The sequence below is a fragment of the Pinus tabuliformis genome, chromosome 8 (assembly GCF_031772625.1).
Source record: "Pinus tabuliformis cultivar Carrire ecotype Pingquan chromosome 8, CPIR1, whole genome shotgun sequence".
Classification (NCBI taxonomy): domain Eukaryota; kingdom Viridiplantae; phylum Streptophyta; class Pinopsida; order Pinales; family Pinaceae; genus Pinus; species Pinus tabuliformis.
The window spans coordinates 1,057,885,817-1,057,908,468 of record NC_142294.1 but is presented as its reverse complement, the minus strand read 5'-3'; the positions used below and the strand labels follow the sequence as shown (position 1 = coordinate 1,057,908,468).

Here is a 22,652-nt window from a genome sequence, read left to right as displayed (position 1 = left end):
GGATTCTCTTGAATCTTCTTTTCTTCCTTGACATGTGGTTTCTCTTCACCTTTGGCATCTTCATCCTTGCAACATGAAGACTCACCAACATATCCAAGACCTATCTTGATAAGTGGTGATCTTTGGCAATTGAGAATGTCATCCAAGACCTGTGAACTCCTCAATTTTTGTTTCAGCTTGTCCACTTCCGCTCTCAATGTGACAATTTCTTGTTCATGTTTCATGCAATCTTCTTCCTTCTGCTTCATTTGACTCCTTACAACTTCCTCAATCCTTTTGGCTTCTTCAAGTTCCCTCTTCAAGGTGGTGATTTGCTTGCCAAGTTCTTTATCCTGCTTGTTCCATTTATTTGGCTTTTCCTTTTCCTTGAGCTAGCTTGTCAAGGTTGTGAAAATTCCTTGATTGTAATTACTGGAAATTTATCTCCTAACTATTATGCAGTTTATTTGTTATTACGACAAATATCGATAAACTCACAATTGCAATCTTCACCAAAAATAAAATACGCTGCAGAAAATAAATTGGAAGCTGAGAAAATAATGCACACACAATAAAATAGACACCAATATTTTTGGACTAATAGTCCCCGGAAAAACCCCAAAGGGAAAATCAGTGTAGCAGATGAGGGTTTATTTTATTATTATGCAGCAGTAAAAATCTGAGTACAATATTTGGATGCCCAACTGGCAATCCTCCAGCAAATAATCTCGCCAAAATAATTTGGAGAAAAGTTCACCCTCCGCAAAAAAACATTGCCTCCCTCTGTCCTGCTCGCAATGCCCCCTAGTTGCTCGCATTGTTGGCCTGGGCAATTCATACGACCTCTGGAACTGCTCTAAATTGAGCCATCTAGCCTCCTGCCATTGAAAAAAATCACTCTACCTTCCGAAATGTCTTTCCGACCTCCGACAATTGATCTAAACCCTCCCCAGCAATTCACTCAACAGGATTGGCTAACTCGCACCACCTAGACGGCTTTCGCTGCAGAATATTTCAGCCTCCCTTCTGCTAACTCTCTGGAACTGGAAAATCCTTTGAAACTCTTTGTCGTTGCTCCTTCAACCACTGATGCTCACCTTCTCTGGCTCAAACTCACTTCCTCGCTGAATCTTTGGAACTAGATAGCTCAATCTGCCAAGGAACGCGCTCCTCTCTTATGTTTGTCTCCATCCCATCGACTTGCTCTTATAATCTCTCATTGGAGCTTCATTGGCCATGATCAAATTCTCATCAACAACGAAGATCATCTTAGACTTGATCCATGTGTGTCCCTAGAGCATTCTCGATCTTCCTTAATTAATTCCCATTAATTAGCCAGTTTTCCTAAGTTAGACTTAAGAAAAATTTAAATGATGGCTAATTAATTTAATTAAGGCATTTCACAAGCTTATCTCGCGAAACCTTTTCTGGGTTTTGGAGATCTCGTGTTCCTTAGCCTCTTAAACACAAATCGAGACTAGAACACCTACCCAATGCTACCAAAACAACAAAAACTAACACTCGCTCTTAGCGAGGAAGGTGTTCTCTCTCCACTCCAATATCTCTCTCCTCTTTAGTCGGACCACGTTGCTAGTGTCTGACATCTATAACATGATGTCACTATCTACCAAGCTACTGCGCATATTTTGATTCACCTGCTAACCCTGTAGTTGAATCACTCTGCATCTGTGTTGTTGTTGACATTGCACTATGCCACCCTACATTGTTGCCAACATTGTTTGCGTTGCATCTGATCTCATGTTATTGTTGTTGCAACTACTACAACTGAGAACTAATCTATTGTCCCTACAACTGGCTTTTGCAACTATCCTTTGAGTCTCTAACTGCAACTAGCTCTGCTTTGTCTACTGAGTATTTGTCTACGCCCAACTATCTCTGCACCCCTCTAGTTTCTAACTGCCACTAATTCTGCACTGTCTGATGTTGTCCTCTTTAGACCTTCCCATCCTGCAACTCAGAGACATCATCCTCCTCCCCCATTTGGAGGTATAGTTGCTATCAATGCAAACTCATCCAACCTACAGGTCAACTCATCTATCTCTGTCGAAGTTGTAGTCTGCTACTCCCCCTTCTTCTCCTTCTTTTTCATGGGACTCTGGGTGTTGTAGTAACCAAACTCACCACATCTGAAGCATTTGATCTTCGACAGGTTCTTCTTCTTTTCGCCTCCCTTTGAGATTTGTTCCTGACTGGGACCCTTCTTTGCATTGCCCTTATTGGCAAGGGCTACATTCTCCTCTTTCTCAACCTTCAACTCTTTGCTACTATTGTTGTCGGTGCCCTGGACAAAACTAAACCTAAGCTCCTCCTGTGTGAAGTCACTCCAAAGACATTCCCAATCAGGCAATTTGTCTCGTCCAACAATTCCCTATACAAACGTTGCCCATTCTCTGGTAAACCCATTTAGAGCAATTTGCACAAGTTCACTATGCTCTGGTTTTTGTCCTATAGTTGCTAGCTTATCTCGGACATTCTGAATTTTGGTAAGGTAGGGAGTCACGCCTTCACACTTCTACATCTTTGTGGTCCCAGCTTCAACTTGAGAATGATCTTACAATTTCTCTGCCACCTGAGCCGGCCATGTGGTCCCTCACCCACCTGTATTAATCATATGTTTGAAGGTCAGCCTCCCGAATCTAAAGGTATGTCTTGTCATTTGGTAATTGAGTATTGGGTTTACTTATCATGGATACTTCTGGGTATGGATTGATGGGGGGATTTGGCGAAAAGGGTGGGTTTAGTTTGTGCTCTTGTCCCCTTGACCTCTTTTGGTTGTTACCCTTGGATCTTGTCCTGTGGGATCTCCTTTATTGATCATTTGGTTCTAGGGTGGTACTATTTGGGAAACCCCGACTTTGGGTGTGTGGTCCCGCTCCTTTATCCGCATATATTACTCCATTTCCACTCACTATACCCCATTCATCATTTATCCCACCTGGGTCTACATTTCCATTCTGGGTCCCCTCCCTATCCCTTTGCCCCCACCTTGGGTCAGGGCTAGAATGATGCCCTGGAGGTTGAAGCAGTTAAAAGAAAAGAAAAAGCATAATTGGCCACATTTAATAGGAAATTGTACCACAAAATGCAAAAGATGGCCGGGACAAAATAATTAACACCTGGGCAAAAGTCGATGCATGAGCTCTACCCGAATCCATGGCCATCACCCTGGTTCCATAGGCCCTAGATGAGCCTCCTTTATCATTCAGGAACCCATGACTATCCCAACCCCTGGAGGGCAATGAATCGCCCTACCTAAAAAGGATAATCACTACTATATCTTATACATCATTCTCTTGTCCTTTGAGCCCCGAGCAGTCAATTAAAGAAAATTCATAAAAGGCAAAATGCATATAAAGAAGGGTGGAAAAATCAAATTCAAATCACCTCATGTACCATGATTGCTCCCTCCTACACATTACATACCTAGGTGCGGGCTTTCCCTTATCTAGCTACCCCTATGCCCCAATATGTGGCCCGGGATTGCCCCTCTCATTCCCTATTCCATTCCACTTGTTTATCACTTGCCACCCCCATTAGAGGGTTGTACCTTGGACATACTAGCCCCTTTAAAAGCTGAAACCACCTAATAAGGTACTTGGTTAACCCCCTTTGGAGCTTGGAGACACTAGTACATGCCAAAGCCCACTACAGAACGGCATGCCATTATGAAGTGCCCACGTTGTTATCCATGATTTGTAAACTCTTTTACCCGATTATTTTAATCACTAGTTGTACTGGAAGCCTAGGGGATGCATTGGATCTTATGCAGGATTACATGTGGTTTCCATTTGGTTTTGGTCTCCCTATACGGCATCCTAACCCCCAGAGATATACATTGGCACATGTAGAGTATGCATAGAGAGTCATTGGCCTCCACAGCAATAGACAGCACTCCATGGATCTTCATGGATGCTCAGAGATTACTAGCAATCCACTTTTGGGATGATGGTGATATGCTTGGTACATTATGCCCAGCAGGCCCCCATAGGAACCCCACACTCTTGGCAAGTGTCCCAAGACTTGTACGTTGTCATGGCAGCATTCATTCCACCACTTGGACCCTTGCAAAGGATCTACAGGCATCTCTGATTCATATAGAGACCCATGGGGTCATTTATGTGCCCTCAGACCCACTGGGAGCACCACAGGTCTACTACTTGGAGAACAAGGGGCCACCCCCTTGTCCATCATATTACGAGGAATTTATTCCTCAATATGGCACTTCTAGATATTAATATGCCTTTGGAGGGCCCTATGACATGTACATATTGTTATTTGGCCCCTTGTGAGGCCTATTTTTACACTTGTTAGCTAGTTTGGTGGGCTTGTCACCAATAGGGGTTTTATTTGCACATTATTTTATCATTAGGGGCTAATGTAGGCCCATAGGCTAATTCGAACTCCTTAGGAGGCTATATATTGATGTTAGATACATTCATTTGGATCATCACTTGACTTGGCATCTCTCTAATATAGAGAACTTTGCATTTTTTTCCTTGGAGGATAATTTTTGGAGAAGGATGAATCTTGATGTATGGATTTGAGCTATTTATCTTGTCTTGGAGCTTTGTCTTATAAACGAAATGTTGGTTGGATATACTCTATAACGTTGTAAGTAAATTTTGATGTTATTATTCTTGTTGTTGCATATTGCGAAAATTAGGGCTAGTTGTTGTATGATTGAAATGTGGAATTGAGCATGTTTTAGCTAATTTAATGTATGGCCCAATGTTATATCAATGAAATGTCCTAGAGGTTATTTGTCTCAATGAGCTCGCATCGTTTGCTTTGAAGTATAAATGCTTGAAGGTCACTTTTCTTTTCTTTCTCTCAACATTGGATGAAGTTGACTTTCTAGGCCTCCTTGATCAAGAACCCGAGTTCTTACTCATCATCATCGTTGACTCGATATCCCCAAGTGAATTAGGCACTAATCCCTTAAAAAGGGTGGTCATCCCCTTCCCCTTTTTCACCTTTTATCACTTTTTCCCAGGTCTATCCCTCAAAGTTCACCTAGGGCATCAATTTCCCAGGGATTGACCCAAGGAAAAACTTCGATATCCTACAAGCTACTGTGTTTGTGGGTCCCTGCCCACGCCTCCAAATTTGAGGCAATTCCTACGGTGGAATCTCCGAGAATCCCAAGCCCTAGCTCTAGGATCAAATTTTACCTAGGCATCCCCAAGGCTAGACCTTAACAGGTAAATATTATTGTTTGGTCCTTTCCCTTCACCTTGTCCAGGATAGGAACATCATTGGTTGTTGCATTCCATCCCTAAGCTCCACTTAGCCCCGTGTGGTCCCACTTCTCAATAAAGATAATTTGTCAAGGACCATTTGGGAATCCAAGTTTCCCAAGGATTATAGGAAGTGAGAACCTCATCCATAAGTCTATTCCTTCTCCCTCAAACCTCCAATTCTCACCCCTTACCCTTAGAAGACTAAGTCCCTTGCTTAAAGAGCAAGCAAGTTCCATTCTTCACTCCATCCTCGGGAAAGGGTTCATTCCACCTATTCATTGACATATACTTTACAAGTGATCCCTACAATACCAGGACTCCTCCCATTAGTGAAAGTCTGTAAAGAGCAGGGAGACTTAACTATGGTGACAGTGGACTAAGCCTCCACCATTGCCCTTAACCTAGCAGTTGCCCTCTTAGGAACCCCTTTTAGGTCCCCTGTTGGTTTGAGTGGTAACAGGTAGCTCGACTCTCATTTGAAAGCATGTAATTCGGTCATGGTCTGAAATAAGAAGAAGTGCAAAATACACTCAAGAAGAACTCTCATCCAAGCGAAGAAGAAGGGATTAGGAGCCGAGTTTATTTTGGATTTGCTTAGGGCCACTTTGATATCACACGTGTGAAGAGAGGGATCATTTATTGCAGAAGAAGCCAAGAAAACTTGCAGTCATCTTGGGTAACCAAATTTGGAGAAGGACAAGTCAAAAGAGAAGTCAAGTTAAGCTAGAAGGAGACTCTATCCTAAGCGAAGGAGTCAAGGGCATTATCTAGAAGGTAACACTTTCCAAGAGTTGCAACTAGGGTTTCTAAATTAGGGCCGAAAGTTGCAGGCTTGAATCAAGCGGCCAAAACTCTGAACGATAACCGAGGAGGAAGAAGTATGGAATTTGACTATCGTTGACTCAAGGAAGAAGAAACTCATCAAGGAAGCCTTGTGACTTGGTCTTGGAGAGGCAAATAGGTCAAGAGTCTTGGTCTTGGTATTCATCAATTGAAGTCTCCATAAGAAGAAGAATTCGTTTGGGTTTTCCTCTCAAGTGGGAGAGGTTTTGGCCCTGGCTGAGAGCCTGCATTTTGTGTCTCTTGTCTATTTATTGTTTATGCTTTGGTAAGTTGTTTGATGAAGAAGAACACTATAATAATCTAACAAAAGAGAAGATCCTAATCTATTGAAGTAAAAAGCATTCGCAAACAGTTGTCATTAATAGAGAAATCAACTTATCTTGATGCTCTAGATTTCTCAACATCGTTTCAAAGCTAAGGTGATAAAGTCAAGGAAGGGCATCTTATCAAGAGACACTCAAGGATAAAATCTCAAGCAAGACATCAAATCAAACCTAAGAAGATCATCAGCAAAGTCAAGATACAAATCAAGATAGCTTGAAGTTTATTCATTCAAGGGAAGCAAAGGATGTTGTCATAATCTTCAAAAGGTTCCAAGGCACTCTCGTTGAAGCAAGGAAAATCCTTACCCTTGAAAAAAATCATCCAAGGGGTATCAATACATCATAAAGGAGTCATCATCAATCATCACCAGAAGCAATCTCCCTCTCTGTGAAGGATCCTTCTTGAAGAAAACTATCTTAATCGAGGAACAGTATTATATTATCTACATCATCATCAAATTCCAGGAACAAGCAAGTGGAAGAAGCATCTTAACAAGTATATTCATGTCCACATCTGAATCTGTCAAAATGTCTTTTTGCAAGGAAAGAAACAAATTGGTTGGGACTTCAAACTATCTTGCATGGAAGAAGAGAACAGATCTAAATCTCATTGAAAATGAGGTCATGGATCATGTCAAAGGATCTATCATCAAACCAGCGAAAGAAGATGCTCAAGCCTTGCAAAGCATATGAAAGGGGAAGTTAGTGAGGCAGCAGAGATAGTGAGGGGCAGGGACAGTGATCCGAAGGAAGTTTTCCAGATCCGAAGAGGCAGCAGAAAGAGGGTCGAGTTATTCCTAGTGAGGCGTCACAGAGGACTGCGTAGTTGCTTCAGAGAAGCAATTTGATTTGCAGGAGAGAAATATGTTCTCAGTTCTAAAGACCGGGCAGAGGGTCTAAAGTGTCGAAGAGGCGATTTCCTCAGCAGAGACAAGCATAATGACTTCATCAGAGGCAGGTTGGAGGCTTGACGTCATAGGGTCTACGCGAGGCAGCGCAGAGGCTGATGCAGAGGGTCTAGGAGGCTGAGTTTTTTGAAGGAAGTTGTGTCGGGATTGCTTGTGGAAGAAGGGTATTTCCCTTAAAATAATTTTGCCCAGATTTTCTTGTTGTTTGGATTGCCAGTTGGGCATCCATAGATTGTACTCAGATTTTCACTACTGCATAATAACAAAACCCTCACTACTGCACTGATTTTCCCACATTGGGTTTTTTCGAGGACAATTGTCCAAAAATAACAGTGTCATTTTTATTTTGTGTGTGCTAGTATTTTCTCAAATTCCAACGCTATTATTTTATTTTCCTTGTGAAGGTTGCAGTGTGATTTATTTCGTATTTGTCGTAACAAATAAATTGTTAAAATAATTAACAATTAGAAAAATAAATTCCAGTTGTTGCAATAGGATTTTAGTTTTGGAATTTTCACATGGTATTAGAGCGTGAATGATCAGCCGGGAAAGTCAGAAGCAGAGAAGAGAATTTTGCTGCTCAATGGGAGCAACAGGCCGAGATTCTTAGAGGCAGCACAGTTCCATGACAGGCAGGCCAAGTTGCTTAGGCAAGGGTTCGTTTTTTCAGTTGCAGGTTGGCAGAAAACTCAAATTGCCGAGGAGAGTGATTCCAACCATAAGAGGGAGCAGTTGTAGCTCAAATTTTCACTGAGCAGATTCCTGGTTGGACGCAAAGGGTTTTGCTGCAAGTTGCAGAAGCAAAATCCACATTGGGTGGAAGAGAAAAGCACACACGGCAGAGGGAAAATTCCTCTCAGGGGATCTCGAGTTTTAGAGATCTAGTTTTTCCAGTTGCAAATTAGTAGTAGTTGTGAGCAGATTTTCTCACTCCAAAAGGGAGTGTGAGTAGCAAATTCAACAATCGAGCAGAGGGAAAGAAGGAGATTTTCGAGGTTTATTTCTCTAGTTTTGAGTTTCTAGATTTCGTAGCTCTGTGGGGATGGTCGTATGAGATTTTCGGAGGAGGTCGTCCAAGTTAGCCAGAATGTAGATCTGGGCAACAGATTGACTTCTAGTTGTCGGAGGTAGATACCAAAAGAAGTGCGAGTTGCAAAGAAAGGAAGTGTCCCAGCTAGGGACTAGGCTCGATAGGAGATAGTGGGGCACCAGATCCAAGTGGAGGAGTATGAGACTCCAGTGTGCCAGATGGGCAGGGTCCAGTGTAGTTGCAACAAGGAGATCAGTCAGATTAGTTCCAGATTGTTGCAGCAGGTTCAGTGTCAGCAAATGCAATCTAACATTAGACAGTGGCAAAGCTAGTTGCAGTCAGTACCCAGAAGACAATTGTAGAACTAGACGCAGTGACACAAGCAGTGTGAATTGACCAGTTGCAAGTATGCAGGTGCAGTTTCAGCCAAGAGATTACCAGCGCAAAGCTACGCAGTCCAGTTTCCAGTGCAGGTTGCCAGAAGGGAGCATAGAGATTTCCCATAGGGAGATCGAGACTCAGAGGGAGTCTAGTTTTAGAGGGAGTATCCTTATGGAAGCTAGTGATTCAGGATCTGGGGAGATCAGACTCATTATTGCAGTAGTTGCAATAGTAGTGCAAAAGCATCAACAAAGCAGCAACAGCAGTAGTATGAGTAGAACAGATTTCGTGATGTTCGCAGATATACCTCTAGGAGTGAGGTGGGTTGACTTGGAGTTGTAGCCCCAGAGTGCTTCAAAGATTATGCAAGGTCCTTGAGGAGTCCACCTAATGGATCATTATCTAGCTATGAGGGCCCACAGTATTCAATAGCAAGATGGATCAGTAGCAATTGATGCAGTCAGTACCAGAGAGACAATTGCAGACTAGTAACAGTGAGATGCTGAGGAGCATTGCAGTGTTAACAGTAGAGCAGGCGGCTCAGTGCAGAGTTGGCAACATTGCAAATTCTTCAGTGATAGTGCAAATGCTAGTAGCACTCAAATGCTCAGGAGACAGATGCATTATACTAAACATAGATGATTCAGTACTTTGGATGCTTCTCAGTTGCAGTGGTTGTAGTTGCAGCAGCAACAAATGAGAGGGAGTTACAGTGCAGATGCAGAGTTGGCAGCAATATGGCAGTGTCAACAGCTGCACGGACATAGCATCAGAGTTGTGCAGTGGTTGGTGGGCAGTTTGTCCAGACATCAGCAACGTGACAAGAGGTGATACAGAGACAAGGTATTATGGCAGCATGTGCAGCACTAGAAGAACACAGTCCTCGCTAAGAGGGAGAGTTAGTTTCTGTAGCATCGGATGTGTTCTAGCCGCGAACTTTGGTGGAGAGGCTTGAATACATGAGATCTCCAAAACCCATAAATCGTTTCTGGAAATTCCACCTAGAAATGACTTAATTAGATTATTAACCAATTTTTTAATATTTCATAAGTCTAAACTTAGGAAAACAGGTTAATTAATCAAAACTAATTAAGTCAAAGTGAGAATTCTCTAGAAACTCACATAGATGGATCCAGAAATGATTTGAGCCATTAGTTAAGATTAATCTTGGCCACTGGAGTCCCAACAGGAAGATATAAGGGATTGATGTGGTGATGGAGAATGCACCAGAGTCACCTAGAGAATTCGATTTTCCAAAGTAGCAGCAATCAGTTGCTGGAGAGTTCGAGCTTCAGTGAGGAAATAGAGATAGTGAGGGGCAAGGACAGTGATCCAGAGGAAGTTTTCCAGATCTGGAGAGGCAGCAGCAAGAGGGTCGAGTTATTCCCAATGAGGCAACGCACTGCGCAGTTGCTTCCGAGAAGAAGTTCGATTTGTTGGAGAGAAATTCGTTCTCAGTTCCAAAGGCCAGGCATAGGGTCCAGAGTGCCAGAGAGGCGATTTCCTCAGCAAAGACAGGCATAATGACTTCATCAGAGGCAGGTTGGAGGCTTGACATCATAGGGTCTACACAGAGCAACACAGAGGCTGATGCAAAGGGTCTAGGAGACCGAGTTTTCTGAAGGAAGTTGTGCCGGGATTGCTTGTGGAAGAAGGGCATTTTCCTTAAAATAATTTTGCCCATATTTTCTTGCTATTTGGATTACCAGTTGGGCATCCATAGATTGTACTCAAATTTTCATTGTTGCATAATAATAAAACCCTCACTATTGCACTGGTTTTCCCACATTGGGTTTTCCTGGGGACATTTGTCCAAAAATAAGAATGTCATTTTTATTATGTGTGTGCTAGTATTTTCTCAGATTCCAACACTATTATTTCCGCAATATTTTATTTGTGAAGGTTGCAGTGTGATTTATTTAATATTTGTCGTAAAAGATAAATTGTTAAAATAATTAACATTTAGAAAAATAAATTCCAATTGCTGCAATAGGATTTCAGTTTTGGAATTTTCACGCCTTCTTCATTTGCCTTTTGCATATTATCGATTTTTCCTTATTTTACTGCTCGGGGCTCAAAGGGTATGAGAGCATGATGTGTAAGATGTAGCAGTGATTTCCACCTTAAAGTGGGGCAATTCATCACCCAACAGGGGTTGGGACAATTATGGTTCCTTAAGGATGCAAGGGGCACACATATGAGCCCTAGGAACCAGGGTGATGGCCATACTGATAAGGGGTAGAACTCATGTTTGGCTTTTTCCCACGTGCTAAATTTTAATGTCCTAGCCATCTTTTGCATTTTGTGGTACATTTCCTATTGTATGTGGCCATATTATGCTTTTATCTTTCTTTTTATCTGCATCAACCTCAGGGGCATCATTCCAGGCCCAACCCAAGGTGTGGGTAAGGTTAGGGAAGGCTAACACCTTGTGGATCCAATGGAAAAATGTGGACCCAAATAGGGAAAATGTGAAAAGGGCTTGTAATGAGAGGAGGGGAGGGAGTTATGTGGTGTCAGGAAGCGGGACCACACAACCAAAATCAAGGTTTCCCATGTAGTGCCACTCCTAAAGCTAGTAGCCAATAAAGGAGATCCCATGGGACTAGGATACAAGACTAACCCCAAAGCTAAGATAAGGAAAAAGAGTGCAGTCCAAGGCCCATTATTTCCGTCGAATCCCCCCACTAATCCATGCCCAAATGTGCCCAAGAAAATCAAGCATAAACACCCAATTACATAATGAAAAATCATACCTTCGAGGTTGGAAAGTCCACCTTCAAACATATGATCATGACAGATGAGTGAGGTCACACAATGGTTGGCTCAGGCAACGAAGAATAGTAACACATCAAGCTATTTGATGGTTGCAAGGGGTTGTTGGTTTTCAGTTGAAGACAAGGCTAGGAGAAAATTTCTCCTATAAGGGTCACCCACTAGTGGTGGGTAACAGATCCTACCCATACTAGCATACTAGAGCCTCATACTCCTCCACCTGGGTTTGGTGTTGTACACTTGACCTTTTCCTTTTCTCCTTTTGAGTCTTATCCCTTGTTGGGACCCTTTTTTGCTTTGCAACTCGCACTGGACAACTCACACTTCCTCCAACAACTGGAAGTCGATCTGTTGCCCAAATCGGCATTTTGGCTAACTCGCATGGTCTCTTCTGGCAATCTCGTGTGGCCATTTGTGGAAAGTTATGGAAATCGACGATACTCAAATAAACTGGAGAATCATACGTTGGAAATCTCCTTCTCCTTTAGGCAACTCAGCCTTCTCTTTGCTACTTGCACTCCCTCTAGAATGCACAGATCTGCTCTACCCTACCTCCGCAAATCCTTCTACGGAACTCGCACTGCCTGCTACTCCTCCACTAGGCAAATCGCTATACCTTCTAGAAATCCTTCTCTAGATTCTGACATACGTACTGCTACTCCTAAAGCACGCATTAGCTGAACTAGCAAGTCTGTTGTGGCCTTCTGCTACTAGAAATCACAGATCTCCTCCTGGAAACTGGAAACCCTCTGATAAATTCGGAAATCTCTTCCGTGTGCTTTTCTCTTCTCGCGCTACGCAGATCTGCAACTGCAACCCTTGCTGCAAATCTTCTGTGCCCAGATCTACTCAACGAATCAATTGGTCTTCTCACTAGAATTGCTTCTCGACAAATCCACTGCCTGCAAACTTTGCTCCGAGGCAAATCGCACTTTTCCTCTGAACTAGATTTGGAATCAAATTTCTTACCTCTGCAATTCGCACCCTGGGCTTGGCCTGCGCAGATCTGAACTTTGTGCTTTAGATCTCCCTCTAAAACTGCGCGATCTTTCGCCTTTAAGCCGCTGATTTGATCAATAACGCTCTGATACCATGTGAAATTTCCTTAAATTGTAGCAACTGGAGTTTATTCTTCTAACTGGTTAGTTGTTTATTTGTTTACATCAAATAACAAATAAATCACACTGCAATTCTTCACAAATAAAATATGTTGCTAAAGTAAAATCAGGAACTGAGAAATAGATTCACACACATAAAAATCAACACAGTTATTTTGGACTAAAAGTCCCCAGAAAAACTCTGAAGGGAAAAACAGTGCAACAAATGAGGGTTTAGTTTTATTATGCAGCAAATATGAGAGTACAATAATCTGGATGCCCAACTAGCAATCCTTCGGCAAATATTTGGCCAAAACAATCTGTAGATCCCAAATCTCCTATGTTATATAAATTGGCCTCCTCTATCCTGCTTGAACCCCACACTGGTTACTCACATTGCAGCCTGGAATTCACACTACTGGCCCTGGGAAACTCGCACTGCTTGAAAAGAGGCTCTAAGTGAGACATCCTACCTCCTTCTGCCTCTAGAAGTGACTCGCTCTTCCTCCTAGAAGTTGATCCGACCTCTGGCAACTAAATCCTCTCTCTTCTGGCAATTCGCTCAAGGGTTTATGGCTATTTGCACTGGCTTCTGTGGCCCCCTCTCTGCAAATAATTCAACCTCCTATCTTTTTCCAATCCGACACTGGAGAAACACTGGAAAACTCTCTGAAATCCTCCTAAATTTTCTACTGCTCCCTCTCTCTGATGCTCTCCCTCTGGCTCGAACTATGCCCTTACTGAAGTTGTGAACTGGGTAGCTCGATCTACCAAAATAATTGATGCTCTCACAACTGTGTCTATCTTCATCCCATTGAGTTGCTCTTATAATCTTTCATTGAGTCTTCAATGGCCACGATTAAATCTCCATCAACGCCTAAGATCAATTAGACTTCATCAATAGAGGTCTCTAGAGAAATCTCGAACATCTTTAATTAATTAACCAACTTCCCTAAACTTAGGAAATAATTTAATTATTAGCTAATTAATTTAATTAAGGTGTTTCAAAGTCATATCTCGCGAAACCATTATGGGTATTGGAGATTCTATGTTCCTTAGCATCTTAGCACACATCTTTGATGCTACCACAATATCCAAAAACTAACTGATCCTAGCTTACGGGAAAACTCTGATAGCGGAGAACTTAGCAAAAAAAGGAGTTTTAGGTCCTTCTCATTGTGTTTTGTGCAAAAAACATGAGGAACTAATACCACATTTGTTCCTACATTACAATTTCTCCAAGAAGGTTTGGTCCTATGCAACAGTGGGCCTTTTCCACAGGGGTATGGTGGCCCCATTCATGGGACAACTTCTTTTGGCAATGGAGCAAATTATATTTGGGGACATTTAAGGACAAGCGAACCTTTAAAAGAGTATGGGAGGTTCTGCCAAAATTCATCTATTGGAAAATATGGCTTGCTAGAAAAACAAATTTTTAGAAATAAGGTAACTACTCCATTGCAAACTACCACAAAGGCCATCTCTCCTTTCTCAATATATGTAGCTTAGATCTCACAAATGGGATGCTAATCTAGAAAGAATGGAGGAAGCCTAGATGGCTCAATCCAAGTTAAACCAATTGGGAAAACCTATCACCTATAATAGAATTTATTTCAGCCTTGCATGGCTAATCAGGAAAATTCCCTCTGAATTCATTGATTGGAAAGTTTAGCAATCTTCCTATTTCCTCTTCTTTGACTGGGCCTCTAAAAATAATCCTGGGAGAGGGAATCTTCATAATCCCAGTGAAAGCGTGGCTCATTACGCTTGGGGATTGGGAAGTGTTTCCAGTCAATGTTGTGAACATTGGCATCGGGATAAAATCGGTGAGGGTCCGAAAAACCAAAAAATCAGGAAAATTGGGAAAATATCGGTAAAAATCGGCAAACATTGGCAAAATTAAGATACCATAAAAATATCTTTAAAATTGGCAAACATCAGCTAGGCCAAAAAATCATGATTTCGAGATAAAATCAAGATGTTATCAAGATGTTCGCAACACTATTTCCAATAACCTTATAGAAGCTTATTCACTCTAGTAGGGACTTTCCATTGCAAAAGAAGGCAGCATTCACTCCTTGATAGGGCTAGGGGATTCGATGCTCATAATTAAATCTATGGTGGACAAAGCAATCACTGAGGAAACCAACTCAATTCCCTCATACTCAAGATCATGAATCTAGCCAGTCAAATTGATCAAGTTTTGTTTTTTCACATCAAACACTATCTGAATGGTGAGGCTGACCATTGGGCCAAGGTTACCTCCACCCATGTGCCTGGGGTGTTGGTTGAAAATGGGGATATTAGACATAGTCCAATGATCCAATCCCTTGATTAAATGGAAAACAGATCATCATCCCCCACATACTTCATGAGGCACACTTACCAATTCAACAGCTCAATACATTACAGACTGGAAGGTGAGATGTTGATTCCCTACACCCTTCAATTGCCTCAAGCAAGCTCGTGCAGGGTTATTCAATGTGGTGTCTTCGATTTTTCATAAAGCATCTAGTCTCATTCACTGGCAAAGGCAATATGGTTATCACTGAGTTTGAATCCAGGGGATGCAATTCTCAAAGGTGCAAGGATGAATTTTGTTGGAAGGGCAAAGAAATTTGGGCCACATCCCTGGCTTGAAGAGCTGTGTATGAGTTTAGCCAGGCTCGTTATGTGGGTCTCTGCTTTCCTCTTGGTCAGGCATCCCCTCAATTCTTGGCTCCTATCTGTGGCTCTTTCTGATGGTGTACTTGTCATAAACTCTTGTTATCCGTTTGAGGCCCCCTAGGTACTGGGTGAGAGGAATAATTATTGTTTCAGTTTGTGCTCCACATGTTTTAAGTTCTCTTGTTGTTTGTTTCTCCAGCTCTATGTGCTTTGGGTTAATGTTTTCTGGCAAGATTATATGGATAAACCAGAAGAGAAGAAGGTCTGCAAAGTTCTCTGTAGGCAAGAAGAAGCAATTCAAACCAACAGCAGCACTTTGATGGCAATTTCTGCCAAGCTGTTAATGTTGCAGCAGTCCAGCATTACTCACAATGCCAATGTCATGAATATTCTTCACATCCAGAACCAACGAACAGACTCCCTTGAGGCTGATTGCAACAGCCATAGATCTTTGCTTCTTACTTAACATATGGATGCTCTTTCTCTTCTTTCGAACAACACTGAGTCTGGACACTCTTTTCAAGCAGGCTTGCAAAAGACAACTCCATTCAATAAAACAGAGATCTAATAGAGATTGAGGAACACGGCTCCCCTCAATCAGAGGGGAAGTCCAGGACAGAACCCAACCATGACCCTAGTGTATGTTTTTCTGAATAGTATGTATTCTGTGTAAATTTTTGAACTTAACTACCTGCAAGAAAACATGGAACTCTCACTTGGATAGGATACTAGGGTATGTATCAGATTACTTAGAAGTATGTTTGCTTTATTAAATCTGAAACTGGCGTGAATGTAATACAGTTAGCTTTGGTGCAACCCCTTTTAATATGATATAAATTCTGTTTTGGTAAAATAAAAAATAAAAAACATTCCCAAAATGAATAGAATTTCCTGATCCAAATAATCCTCAGTTTAAAAATCCGGATCAGCTAGAGTTCTTTTTAGTACTCACATTGCATCAGAAAATCCTCATATGGTATAATCTTCTCAGCCACAGATGGATTGTGTCAGGGATGTACTTCCTTTGTAAATCTGAAGGAGTGTATTGAACATTTGCTTATAAAATGTGCTTTGAGTCACAAAGTTTGGTCTCTTGTTCCAAACATGGAGCAGAGATTGCCTAGATGAGGGAGGGGGAATTTCAGAGAAGCATTGTTAAATTCACAGAATAGGATGAGGAGGAACAAGAGATTTGACAGCCTCCCACTGGCTGTGCCTTGATGTTTTGGCTAGCATGTAATAGGGTGATTTTGCAAGAGCATTTATCTACTTCATTTCAGGTTTTTATGAGATTGAATGACACTCTTACCAAGGAGAGGCATGGGATAAAGGTCAGTAGTCCGAGGGTCATATGCACAATGGTACTAGTAGCAGCTAAGGAATATGGAATCGTTGATGAGGCGACGAGGGGAACCCTCGGATTGCTGGTGCTGGGAGGGGTGATCAAGATGATTGGAGTCATTCATTTCAAAGCAGGACGAAGGACCAATAATGAAGCAAAATTGATTGCTGTCATATTGCTTATGTGTATTTCCAATGAAGATGGAATCTCAGAGATCCAGATCTTAGGTGATTCAAAAATTATCCTCAGACCATTGAATTGCAGCATTGCACTAAACAATCCAAATTTGTTGGCACTGATCCAGGAGGCTACTGAATTGGTTGGGGCCTTTTGCAGTATTCAGGTAGGGCAGATTTTTCGTCAACTCAACTTGGAGGCCAATCAGTTAGCCAAATTCAGGGCGTCGGTGGTTGTTGAGAAATATAGCTCGAGCAGGAGTTTCTTGCACAAGTTACGTGTAAACATGCAATTAGTAGTTCGAAACAACATCTAGTGACAACTTCGTAAAAATGGAAATAATACCATCTTATAATTTCACTTAAATAAATAAAAGTGAAAGTCCATTTTTCTATATTCTTCTAGTCTTAAAACATTATAGAGATTTTAGAATATTAGTGAATTAGATTTGTTCGACCTCTAATCTTAACCATACACCTCATTGTCAAAATAAGGTGATTGCTAGGATTAAGGAAATTAGTTGCAAAGATATGAAAAATTAGTTGCTAGCATTGAAGAAATTAATTAACTCTCTCAAAGCATAAATAGGAAAAGATGGGAGAAGATCAAACACACACGAGAACACTTGAAAGAGGCATAAATGAAGGGAAGGAGAGTGCATTTGAGAGGAAAAAGTGTAGATCCCCTATAACAAATAACAAGAGGGAATATGTACAGAAGCAGAATCGTATAGTCGTACAGCAGTAGCTGATGCCTTCTTTCTTCTGCAAAGCCATACTCCTATTTCAGCAGGTTATAAGTCTCTGTTCTATAGTATTTTGTTTGCCATATAGCTGCTAAGTTACAGTAAAGTTTAAACTGTGGAGGTGCCTTGTAAGCTTTGATCATTAGAATGATAAACTGATTTGAAGGGGAAAATCACTGTGCATGTGTGTTATTCATTACTACTTCCACTGTTCATTTTTAGGCCAAATGTGTGATTGTTGCATGTTCAAAAATATTCATTTCTGTGATTAAATAAGTTCAGATCTGATTTATTTAATTAAGAGAAACATAGGACAGCAGTCATCTAGGGCTTAAAATATTACAATGCTGACTCTCTCATTTGAGGCTTGATCTATCATGGCAGATGGTCAGTGGCTGGAATGGAATGGTCTCTCTTCATAAAAATTTCAGCGATGCATGTTTTATTGTAGACTACCTGAATGTTCTGTGTTACATATAATTACTAGTTGGTAGGGACTAGAAGCCCATATACAAATATGAAAAATATGTATGCTTTTCTCGGTTATGTAACAGTATCCCTTAGAATGGCAGTTGCCTTTGATGTACTTGCTCTATAATATATATTATTAATAAAAAATGTAGGAATTTTATCATTGGTTTAGAAAAAAATCAGAATGGACAAAAGTTCATCAGGGATCAGCTACCCAGCAAACATAAACTCAGTGACATTGGGCAACCTGAAAAACTCATAAAAATGGGTGAAATTTGAGAGTTTTGCAATACTCGCCATAATCATAAAAATGGTACAAATTCAAAACTAAAGCAAAACAGTTGAGAAAAAAATGCCATAACATCACCTTTGCTAAAACCGGGAACAGGCTCTGTCAGCCCACTCATAGCTGATGTGACTGCAACAAACATCAATACATGAGAAGTCTTGTTAAGAAATATCTGAGAAACGATACCAACAACTACATTAAATTACCATTGAAAAATGCTTCATAGATCAGGCAATAAATTTCAAAACTATGGTGCAGCAGAAACCATTCTTGACACCACCAACATGAGAGTCAAAATAATGCAAAAGGAAGAAGGGAAAATGTCTTCCTCCTCGTGTAAAAAAAATACAACAAACTATTTGCAATAAATATCAAAGGGAAATTGTGTCAACGATGTGAAACCTGAAATTGCAGGGGTAAGGATGCCATCTACTATCAGCATAGAAGCTCCAACCTGAACTAAAAGTAGCAACAGAGTTTTCAGTACTGAATGTTTCTCTAAGCACTCCTTGATTTTCAGGGATCTTTCCAGCTCTGGGGTAGGCAACTTGAGCCTAAAACTTGAAATATGTGCATCCGATGGCTGCTGGTTAGGGAACAAACTGACCTTTGCATACCTGCAGATTAGAGAATATAATGCAAACGTGCCACCTGCAGTACCAATGTCAAAGCATCTATCAGAATTAAGCTTTTAGGCCTACATCTTTTGTTTTGTAAGTTGAAGCATCATGCTAAATATTTGAAAGGAACCAGTGGGAAGTTGGAACTATGTCACATAAGTGTCTGACACTTGAAAATGAACAAGAACTGTGGCAAATGGCTGTTTTAGACTTGTCTATCTTTTTTTAAAAAGAAATCACAAAGTTTTTTGGATATTGTTTTTAATCAACATATACCTAATGGAATTTATGAAAGAAATAAAAATAGGATTTCCACCCCAAAAAAAGTGATTATTCCTGTAGTGAAAGCAGATGTGGAAATTGAGTATTTTAACAGTAAAATTTGATTTAGAATTTAATTAAAAAATTTCACTCAAATTTTGAAATCTCCCAAGAACTGAAAACACCTTCTTAATTTACAGCTTTCATCTCGATCGTACAACTAACCTTCACCATTATCATTGGCTTGCAGAACAATGAATGCATATTTAATCAACGGAATAAGCGTTAGAGTGTACAAAATTAGTGACAGTGCACCCAGAACATCTTTCTCTCCACGAATGGGAGCCTTGCTGAACACTCCACTAAAAACATACAATGGACTGGTGCCCACATCGCTATATACCACTCCAAGAGTCTGGAAGGCCAGTCGGAGAGTGTGTCCCATGGTTAGTTCCTGCAATTTAAAACAAAAATATGTAACATGTCCATTGTCGTTAAATGTTATGACCTTTAATTCAAACTTTTGTGACTTAAGCCAAGATTGCATGTCTAGTCAGTTTATAACTTCGTTCATTGGAAGCAAAACAGGCATGCTCCATTGTTTTCTTCTTTTAATCAAGACCTGCATCTCTACAATACTTTTTGTAAATATGTAGCACCTGCATGCCTTGGATGATAATTTAATCCTTCAAATATTCTTCCCTTCCAAAAAGAGGCATAAAATTATACACGTCAAAATAAAGGTATATCTGCAAGAAATCTGCTCTTATAGTCCAACTGATTAACTTTGAACAGTTTCAGAAAGGAGTATTCTAAATAGCCATTTACACGAAAGACGTATTGGCCCTTCAATTTTTAGGCTGGCTTGGTATTGGAGTTTAAAGTGCTATTACTATAACTTCGGCATGCATAATATTGTTGATTAGGGCTAGCTCCAGTTTTTATGTGCTTTGAACTTAGGAGGTCTGTGTGTCGATTCCCAGGTTGGCTGCGTCTGTTGTATGCCTCACTTGATGTCCCTACCGAATTAGGTGTCATAATCAGCAATAATAATGGATTTGTACTCGGTGCCATCCATGAATGAAGAGAAATCGCTAGGAATTTTCCCACAATGTGTTTCCTTTGAAAAAAGTAATATTCCTGATTAGAGAAATCACGTTTAGTTGATAAGGAAATGGACTGTTGCATCGTTTAGGTAGAAAAGCATTGCGCCTCAAAATCTTCAGTTATTAGGGTTTAGGCAGTGTATCTCAAAATCTTCAGTTATTAGGTTTGGATTGTGGATATTCTATTTTCCGCTTGTACAATATTTATGAAAAACATTATTGTTGAAGAATTTTCTCTTTCACATTCAAAGCAAAGTTCTGATGAGGACCATTCCCACTGCCTCGTAGATTCATATATTTTATATTTTTACCTATTGCTTTGTAGTGGATTCTGTCATAAGTCGAACTAAATTTGAGTGAAATTCTTATTTCATTCCACTTTCTTCTCTTAAACAAGGTGATCACCTGCTTCAAAGATTTTTACAGTTCATTTCTCTAAATTTTTAAATAACTAATGCAATTTACTTCGAGATATAGCTCTGCCAGAAATGGCCCGAAACACATTTGCTCTCGATAGGAAAGATAATCCTCTCCAATACAATTAAAATGTGCATTGTCTTAGCAGTGCTTACGAGATCACAGCATTTACAAATTGAGATCGGGGTGGTGACAATTAGAAATAATGACCGAATTCCGAAAGTTCGATGCCCTTTCTAGGGCTGATTTTACTCCCCTGGAGGGACTCCTAATGGCGTTCCCTTCAAATGAACAGCCACACAATAAATGTTGGTGGTTTCGATCACTGCAAGTGTGTATTTCACTTGCAAATCCCGTATAGCATTCCAAGAAGAGAAGGAAGAAGAATATGTCCATGAAATTCTGATCTGCACCCCACAATATAATTTTTCTTTTTGATGAAAGAAAGGAATTTTTGTGAACTGGAAATGCGAAATTTTGGTAATAGTGTGAAGGTGAAAAGCAGGATAAAGGAGGTTCATCTGAGGAGATTACCTTGGAATTGAATTTATGGGCACTGGGTACGTCCATGGCTTCGACGTCAAATGAATCCAATATAGGCTCTGTTCTGATTAGCCTATGCTGTTCCATAGCCCCATCTTCATCCCCATTGCACCATAGATTATATGAGGAAGAGGAAGAGGAGGACTCCGCCTCCACCTCCACCTCAACCTCCTCCTCCTGATCTCCTCCCTGTCCATCATTCCCATCGACCCACCTAGATGAGGATTGTTCTCTTGCCCCAGTATTCCCCCGGTTCTCTCCACCACTTCTACTGTATCGTTCCATGTCTGCTTTGCTTAATGCCCCTCAATTTGATGAGTGGATTGACTGATGATCCAGCAACCCACGAGATATTCTACTCCAAACCCGTAAACACTCAATTCTTCGTCGCGAATCGCACTGCGGGGAACTGGGTGAGCAGCGCTGCTTCCGTGAGGGCAGCGGGCAGCTTGGGCAGTTCGGTCATATTGCCCAACTTGCGGGCGGGCAAAGAAAGCTGACCCATTGTTTTGTATGCCCAACCAGACTTTACTTCCATTTCCTTATATGCGCTAATGCATGATAGACATGCGCATGAGGAAGTTGAAGTAGTTTTCTTTATCTAAAGAGTACGAACATGAAGAATTATCAAGAAACTCATGGTTTAGTTAAAACTAGGGATAATTAGGATAAATGTCATTTCTCTCCGCTGTAACCAGTGAGGATGTTGACTAGTATGTCTTTGGTCGTTTGGCATTTCTTGTAGTTTAAATATAGTATGTATTTGGTCGTTTGGCATTTCTTGTAGTTTAAATATGGTATACATTGTATGTGCGTGAGGAAGTTGAAGTAGTTTTCTTTATCTAAGGAGTACGAACATGAAGAATGATCAAGAAACTCATGGTTTAGTTAAAACTAGGGATAATTAGGATAAATGTCATTTCTCTCCGCTGTAACCCGTGAGGATGTTGACTGGTACGTATTTGGTCGTTTGGCATTTTCTTGTAGTTTAAATGGGGTATACATTGTTTTTTTTTTAATTTGGTTTATAATAAAAAAAAAAAAAAATTAATTTGGTTTATAATAAAAAAAATTTAAGAAAAGTTGAGAAATTTTAGTGGGTTCAAAAATCTATAAAAAAAATAAATAAATATATATATATATATTATATGATTTCTACTAAAATATTTTAAAAAAAATATGAATAAAATTTTATATGATTTTTACCAAAATATTTAAAAAAAAATATGAATAAAGAAAATAATAATTTTATTAATTTTTCAATTCACTGCTATTTTAGGTAATGGGATAAGATCATTATTTTTTATCTAGGTTTAAATAGTAATTAATAATATGATGAGTTTTGATGACTTGATGAATATTGTTGTAAATGTTTTGAGTTTAAGTAAAGATAATTATGTGCTAGTTATCGTGAGAG

At 40.3% G+C, this 22,652-nt stretch overlaps 1 protein-coding gene across 1 annotated transcript in view; it reads right to left on the bottom strand.

Moving 5' to 3' along the window:
- The window catches only part of LOC149238986 (putative potassium transporter 12), a 156,554-nt gene extending 134,684 nt beyond the window's left edge, over window positions 1–21,870 (bottom strand). Inside the window, 4 exon segments of the mRNA XM_089373278.1 lie at window positions 18,367–18,417; window positions 18,691–18,939; window positions 19,395–19,623; window positions 21,227–21,870. Of these exon segments, the coding sequence (XP_089229404.1) occupies window positions 18,367–18,417; window positions 18,691–18,939; window positions 19,395–19,623; window positions 21,227–21,520 (823 nt within the window). The 5' untranslated portion in view covers window positions 21,521–21,870.
- Window positions 21,871–22,652: the final 782 nt, after the last annotated feature.